Here is a 7,839-nt window from a genome sequence, read left to right on the forward strand (position 1 = left end):
CTCTAGATGTTACCTCCAAAATCACTTCACAGTGCTCCTCTCTCTGAACTTGGTAACCGGCTTAACCAGGAAATCACAATGGCACCACCTAGTGGTCAATGTAGGGAGTAGAGTGAAGTAAGCCAGACCTTATTAATTGTGCAGAAGTAACAGTCCATAGTGATGCTGGGAGGGGTTGGAGGCAGGAGGAGAAGGGGACGACAGAGGATGAGATGGCTGGATGGCATCACCGACTCTATGGGCATGAGTTTGAGTAAACTCCGGGAGCTGGTGATGGACAGGGAGGCCTGGCGTGCTGCGATTCATGGGGTCGCAAAGAGTCGGATGCTACTGAGCGACTGAACTGAACTGAACAGTCCATAGGGTGGCAGAGTCAGACACGACTGAAGCAATTTAGTGCACACACACACCCACACACGGGAATTACACACTATCGCTAGCCAAGCCAGGCTGTTTGTCATCCTCCAGTACCCAATACTCTGCTTCCCAGATGAATTTGAAGCTAGAATTGCACAAACTATTAAATAGCCTCAACCCCAATCTTAAACACTTCTAGTTACAAAAGACTAAGTGTTTCTGGAAAATGACTCGCCAGCCTTTTTTGCAGGAAGAAGAAAACTTTCCTTCTTTAATGCTCTACCTTATGAGAGAACAGATGGAGATAAAGGAGAAGGAAAGTATACTGGCTATTCCTGTGAAACTGACCGGTTGGGTACATGTGACCCAGAGAGGATCCCAAAAGACACTGATATGATTCTACCATCCCACCTAAAAGTAACAACAACAGCGTTTCCATCCACACAGGATCACCTTCAAAGGAGTTCATGATTCACCCACACGACTTTGTCTCCCTTGCTACCTCCCACCAAGGCAGAGGTTGGGGCAACAAGGAGGTGACAGGTCCATGTCCTAACAGCCTTTGTCAGAGTCCACTCTCAGTGGACCTGAACTCCTGGAAGCTGGGTTCAGTGCTTGGAGGCAGAGCCACTGGCTGGTTTAACAACTTGTTCACGACACTGATTTTAGCATCCTGCTTCTCAATGTCCTCATACGGAGTCCAGGACAGGTCGTGCTGGAGCTTGTAGGCACCAAGGAAGTCATGTGGACGACTCATCCCCCATTCCTAGAGAAGGCAAAGGAGTCAGTTCTGATCAGCGCAGGAGGTAAAGAAGCTGAGTCCATTTCCTAATTATACCACAATTTTCTTTTTTGGCTTTTCACTTCAGACCAATCAGAATCATCCTTGGAAAGCAATGCATTACACATCAGGTATCTCCCTGAATAGAGATAATGATTGTGAAATAATTTAAGCGCATATATTTTTCAGAGTCATCTCTGGGCTCATGCCACCTCTAGTTTTCTAGAATATCACTTACCAACCCCTATGCCTACGTTTTCTCACACATAACACATACACACACATACACACTACACCAAGAATTTCTTAAAGATGAGAGTAGGTTTTTGTAGCAACATTAAATGTTCTTACCTCTGGAGAAATAATGGAAAAATACTGCTGACCACTCTCCCGTTTATACAGGTAGTAAATGTTGCCAGGTTTTTTCACTATATTACAAGCTACATGGTGCAAGTCAGCATCTCTGCGAGCATCCTCCAACACCTAAAATCCACAGAGATGTAACCAATTAGGTATAAGAGGTAGCAGTATTCATACTCAATGATCACCTCACACAAAAGCTGGAACCTGTTCAACGCTTAGGGTCTTGCTCCCTCACATCAATGAATCATGACTGAGATCCAGATGACACTGAAGAGAAAAATTAGACTACATTATGCTACTATGTTATAAAAATGCCTTTGGAAAACTTACTTAACCTCTTAGGCTTATTCTATTTTGCTCAACACTTCTATATTTCTAGGAGGCACCGAAACAAGTAAGTTACAGTGATTATAAACACTGTAAGTTCAGTCAATCCTGTGAACTAAATGAAGAAAATGAAAGCTTACCGAAAAGCTACTACTTACCTTCCTGGCTTGTTCTTGCAAATGTTCGATTTGCTCAGCTATGACTGTCAGCTTGTTGGTGGCATTTGCTCTGATGAATTCATTAGCCTAAGGGTGAGAAAAAACTGAACTGTGAGTCAGCAAAGGGTAAGACTTTACGATGCTCTTATTTAGATCCCAATGTGAAATTATGTCAACATGTTGGCTTACGCCTATCATACCCTTCCCATTTTCACCATTCCCCCATGAGCACCCACTCATCCCAAGGCCTAGCTCAGAAGGCACTGCCTAGGAGAAGTCAATGCTGACACGACCCCATACCATGGAAATAAGTGCTCTTTTTCTATCTCCCAAAGCATCTGTCTTGTTCACTCTAGATTCTGGTCACACTCAAAATTTTCAGTCTTCCAACATGCCCCAATCTCTTTTGCTTCCAAGTAATTTTGCATATGCCCTCTCTTCCATCCATTTCTCCTCTTGCTCTTTTGCCTGACTAACCCCACTTATTCCTCAGTTCTCCATCTATTTTCTCACACTTAAACATTTCTGAAATCAGGGATGGGTCTTACAATGAAAATCGGAAGACACTTGTGGTATGTCTCTTATGACCTGCAATATAGAAACCTGACTACATATAGAAGGTATCTGGTTTTTTTCTTAATTAATTTATTTTAATTGGAGGCAAAATGCTTTACAATATTGTAGTGGTTTTTGCCATACATTGACATGAATCAGCCATGGGCGTACATGTGTTCCCCATCCTGAACCCCCCTCCCACCTCCCTCCCCATTCCATCCCTCAGGGACATCCCAGTGCACCAGCCCTGAGCACCTTGTCTCATGCATCGAACCTGGACTGGCGATCTGTTTCACATATGATAATATACATGTTTCAATGCTATTAGAAGGTATGTGTTAAACTGACCGTTATTCAGTTGAATTATTTACATCACACTTAATTATATTTAACTTATATTTGCACTCCTGCTACTTAAAATGCGTTTTTAAAAGACTGTAAGCTCAGTGGGTAAAGAATCTGCCTGAAAGGCAAGAGACCCGGATTTAATCCCTGGGTCAGAAAGATACCCTGCAAGGAAATGGCAACCCACTACAGTATTCTTGCCTGGAGAATCCCATGGACACAGGAGCCTGGCAGGCTACAGTCCACAGGGTCGCAAGGGTCGGACACAACTTAGCGACTGAACCACCACCACTGTGATGTAGACCTGGAACAATTGTAACATACACAGAAGATTGTCCTGTGCTAGGAAATTCAACTGAAGGCACTGGAAATCGCTTTAAAAAAATAACTTTCAAAGCTAGGAGACACATATGTAACCAACTAATGTACTGGGAAGGACTATCATTCACACATCAGAAGTCTGTCAAAAAACTTCCAGATTTCTTTTCACAAAAAGCTGATTAACTTCTTTTTTTGGCTCTGTCCAACCAGAGATTGAATCAAGGCCCCAGCAATGAAAGCACAGAGTCCTAACCACTGGACCACCAGAGTCTCAAAAAAAAAAAACCAAAACTGATTAACTTTCAGTGGTATACAATTGTTAAGGAAAAGAAAGTAAGAGGTTACACTTGAACTAAGAAACATTAAGAGAATTTGCTGGTTAGTTGAGGAAGCTTATGATAAAGGTCAGGTATAAGTCATGTTATGAGTGAAGAGAAAACAACTGAGTAGGCTGAGTGAAGCCTTTATGTGTTTCACAGACACATACTTAGCAACTACCACAGGTGAGACTGGGCACAGTGGTACCACAGTGCCACGCTGGGCACTGCACTGGACACATTGGCAAACATGAGAAAGAGGTCACTGCCTTCATTAGGATTACAGTCTAATGCGACTATCCTTGAGGATAGAAACAAGTCACATATGAAATTGTATGCTTTCTAGTAACTGTGTTAAAAGTAATAGTAAATAAGTAAAATTAATTGTAATAATATAGTGAATTACCTGGCAGTCCAGTGGTTAGGACTTGGCACTTTCACTGTGGTGGCCTGCGTTCAGTCCCTGGTTGGGGAACTAAGATTCCATAAGCCACATGGCACAGCCAAAAAAACCAAAAAACCAAAAACTACTAATATAGTTTGTTTAACCCAATATATCAAAAAGCTGAGCGCTGAAGAATTGATGCTTTTGAACTGTGGTGTTGGTGAAGACTATTGAGAGTCCCTTGGACTGCAAGGAGATCAAACCAGTCAATTCTAAAGGAAATCAGTCCTGAATATTCATTGGAAGGACAGATGCTGAAGCTGAAACTCCAATATTTTGGCCACCTGATGCGAAGAACTGACTCATTGGAACAAAGACCCTGACGCTGGGAAAGATTGAAGGCAGGAGGAGAAGGGGACAACAGAGGATGAGATGGTTGGATGGCATCACCGACTCGATGGACATGAGTTTGAGTAAACTCCGGGAGTTGGTGATGGACAGGGAAGCCTGGCGTGCTGCAGTCCATGGGATCGCAAAGAGCCTGACGCAACTCAGTGACTGAACTGAACTGATCAGAAAATTTATCATTTCAACATGTAATCAAATAAAAATTGTTAAGAAACATTTTACATTTCATATTAAGTGTATTTTTTATATTCACAACACCTATCAATTTGGATGCTATATTTTCATTGGAAAAACTTAATCTGTATTGAGGCTTTATAAAATTTATAGTTGGGGGACTTCCCTGGTGGTCCAGTGGCTAAGGCTCCATGCTCCCAATGCAGGGGGCCCGGGGTTCATCCCTGGTCAGGGAAGTAGATCCCACATGCTGCAACTAAGATCCAACACAGTCAAAGAAATAAATAAAAACATATATTATTTTTTTTTTAAATTTGTAGTTGGAAGAGTCAATTCACATACTCAAATTGTTCCAAATATACTTAAAAGTTTCCAGCCATTAACTCAATTACCAGGTTTTAAAATTTAAATTAAGATCACATTAAAATTTAAAATAGTTTCTCAATTGCACTAATAGATAAGAAAGTCTTACTGAGGTTGTGACATTTGACTTGGGTCTGAAGGAAAGGGCAAGCCATGCAAAAAACCAGAGAAGCAGCTTCCAGGCATTTCTGAGGCCAGTACAGCTTATGAGTACTTAGTGACAGGAGATGTAAAAAAACTGCAGGCATTAGATCATGTAAGGCTTTATGACCCCTGATACAAGAACTTGCATTTTGTTCCAGGGACAATAAGGTACCTTATGGCCAAGCAGAGAGGTGGTTCCTGAGCTAGGATAGTGCTGGTTAGGAGTGGCCTTGAAATAAATCTTTTTTCTTAAGGTGGCAACAAATCTGTTCTTTGTACACAAAAGAACCTAATTAAAACAGAAATAAGAGAAAGACTACCTCTAACGACTAAGCACAAACTCTGGCCCTAATCACTCTGAGGCCCTGTGCATATTATCTCATTTAATTCTCATAATACCTTATGAACTTGGAGATGATAACTTCACTTTCTCATTTTAGGATTAGACTCAGACAGGTGAAGTAGCCTGTCCAAGGTTTCAAGGCTTCCCTGATGGCTCAGTGGTATACAATCCGCACGCCAATGCAGGAGATGTAGGAGAGGCTCCCTGGGTTGGGAAGATGCCCTGGAGAAGGAAATGGCCACACATGACAGTATTCTTGTATTCTTGCCAGGATAATCTCATGGACAGAGGAGGCTGGCGGGCTACAGTCCAAAGGTTCACAGTCGGTCACAACTAAGTACACACATATATCCACAAATCTCAAAACAGATCAGTCTGATTCTAAATTTCATGCCTTAGGGTTCTTGTGCTTTCCAACACACATGAATACCTAAATGGCATGTAAGAAGTCACCCCTGCTACAAAGTATATTTCAGTTCACTAACTGAAATACACTTGATTCTGTTTATCTTCAGAGTGCTTTTTCTTCAGTTTTTCAAAGACTAATGTTGGAAAAATGGAGGCAGCACAATAATTCATACTCTGTATTTCACTAGATTACAGACTAAAGGACAAAAACCGTCTTCCTTCTTTCTTTTCCACGTCATTGTAATAAACATGCCACTCAATAACCCACCGAAAATGTTTGCCTAAGATGTGACTCTGGGAGCTTCCCTGCCAATAAGTGATTTGATTCAACAGACATATAAAGTCAAAGTGAAAGTCACTCAGTCATGTCCAACTCTTTGCGACCGCATGGACTATACAGTCCATGGAATTCTCCAGGCTGTAATACTGCAGTGGGTAGCCTTTCCCTTCTCCAGGGGATCTTCCCGACCCAGGAATTGAACTGGAGTCTCCTGCATTGCAGGCAGATTCTTTACCAACTGAGTTATCAGGGAAGCCCACATAATGTTTTCCTAATCCATAAAAGACATATTTTGCTTTTCACCTCTCTAGGAAAGAGAAAGCACACAATATATCAAAGGAGATTTCCTAAGCATTTGAAAACAAAACTGAGGTACCGAGACATACACGTAATGGAACTTGAGCACATTATTAAAATTTTTGAGCAAAATGAAGGCCTTTGAATATAACCAAGGCCAAATGTGATCATATACACCAGGATGAGGGGATATCATAAACTTTAAAGTAGCAATGCCCTATATCTGTACAACTCAAAGAGCATTCTACAACTGGAAGTCTTGGTAAAAAAGATTAGAGGAAATCTGGATTTTCAAGAATTTCAGACCAAAGAGTTCTCCTAGTTCACAAAAGAAGCTGAGGTCCAGAGAATTACCTCAAGTCACAGTGCAAGTTAATATCAAAACTGGGATTAAAATTCATGTGTTCAAACTCCCAGTGACCCTGGGAGAACGGTTCCGATGAAGCAAGGGGAGAAGCCAGGTTTTGCAACAAAGGGCAGGTAGTCTGAACATCAAAGGACTATTACTAATTAAAGGAAAACAGGGAATCCAAATTAAAGAATTAAGCGCTTTTCTATTTATGTGAAGATACAAGAGTCTGGACTCACTGAAATCATGCCTTTGATATGCACCACAGGTGTCTGAAGCAGCATCCTGTTTTCATCCTGAGCTTCCTCAGGGCTCACTATAGGGAGTGGCTGCAGTCTGACGGCTGCTAGATGACCGCTAGATGGGAGATATTCTTTCCTTCCTGAGTTCCCTCAGGGCTCACTACCTGTGAAGGCAGCAATTGCTAAGGACTGTGACATCCTTATTTACTCATACAGCATGAAATATTCCATTTCTCAGAGATTATGGGCACTCAAGTTGAAGCTGAAGGGGTGTTTGGTCTCAAAAGATCAGCTGGAGTCAGGCCACCAACTGGCCATGAACATCAGTATTCCCCGAGTGTAAAATGGAGACAAGAAAAAACACTACTCCACACTAAGTGGCTGGGAGGACCAAATATGCAAGATAGTCATTCACTATCCCAGCCCCGCCTCCTCACCTTCTGCACCTGCTCTGCGAGCGCCACGAGGTCTGAAGGGTCCCCGGCCCGGTGGGTGTGGTAGGGGCTCACCAGGGCCAGGCCGCCGGGGTTCGGGGTGAGCTCCACCAGGGCTCCTGCGACACATATCCAGGAACATAGGCCGTGAGCGCCCGCCCGCGGCCTCCCGTGGAGCCCGGCAGACTAGCTGCTCCGGAAGGGCTTCTTTTCCCCATCTGACTCCCGCCTACCTCCCCGACCTGCCGCCGACAGAACTCCTTGGTTTTCTGTGACTCCCTGGGTTCCCCCGGGCGTTGCAGCATCTTCCATGACAGGACTTTGTTCTTCTCACTAACCAGGCGGCGCGAGGCTGCAGAGCATGCGCAAAAAGGCCCGTGGGCGGAGCTTCCGCGTCTTCTGACCACTAGGCGTCCGAACTGCCCGAAGTCCGGAGGCGGGGCTCCTGTGGACGCTCAGGGTTCCGCTGAGGGGCGGAGTCAGGGCTG

The 7,839-nt window shown here is 43.4% G+C and overlaps 1 protein-coding gene across 2 annotated transcripts; it reads right to left on the reverse strand.

Moving 5' to 3' along the window:
- Window positions 1-597: 597 nt before the first annotated feature.
- On the reverse strand, window positions 598-7,712 carry C1H1orf50 (chromosome 1 C1orf50 homolog). 2 transcript variants are annotated; one of them, XM_065929822.1, is made up of 5 exons: window positions 7,585-7,712; window positions 7,355-7,470; window positions 1,987-2,073; window positions 1,490-1,621; window positions 598-1,123 (listed from the first exon to the last, which is right to left on the reverse strand). In XM_065929822.1, exons 1-5 carry the CDS (start codon window positions 7,661-7,663, stop codon window positions 923-925), a joined length of 615 nt encoding a protein of 204 aa, XP_065785894.1. In that variant the 5' UTR covers window positions 7,664-7,712; the 3' UTR covers window positions 598-922. The 2 variants fall into 2 exon arrangements, with proteins under 2 accessions (XP_065785894.1, XP_065785904.1); XM_065929832.1 differs by having other exon boundaries at window positions 7,594-7,711.
- Window positions 7,713-7,839: the final 127 nt, after the last annotated feature.

This window comes from Muntiacus reevesi, chromosome 1 (genome assembly GCF_963930625.1).
Source record: "Muntiacus reevesi chromosome 1, mMunRee1.1, whole genome shotgun sequence".
Taxonomy (NCBI): domain Eukaryota; kingdom Metazoa; phylum Chordata; class Mammalia; order Artiodactyla; family Cervidae; genus Muntiacus; species Muntiacus reevesi.

What these genes read in the sequence shown, in the direction of transcription:
- C1H1orf50 (XM_065929822.1), bottom strand. Translation starts at nt 7,663, where the DNA reads ATGGAAGATGCTGCAACGCCCGGGGGAACCCAGGGAGTCACAGAAAAC. An exon ending in GTCGGCGGCAGGTCGGGGAG is followed by an intron (nt 7,471 to 7,584) that starts GTAGGCGGGAGT and finishes TATGTGTCGCAG; the next exon opens with GAGCCCTGGTGGAGCTCACC. An exon ending in TTTCCATTATTTCTCCAGAG is followed by an intron (nt 1,124 to 1,489) that starts GTAAGAACATTT and finishes TGCCTTCTCTAG; the next exon opens with GAATGGGGGATGAGTCGTCC.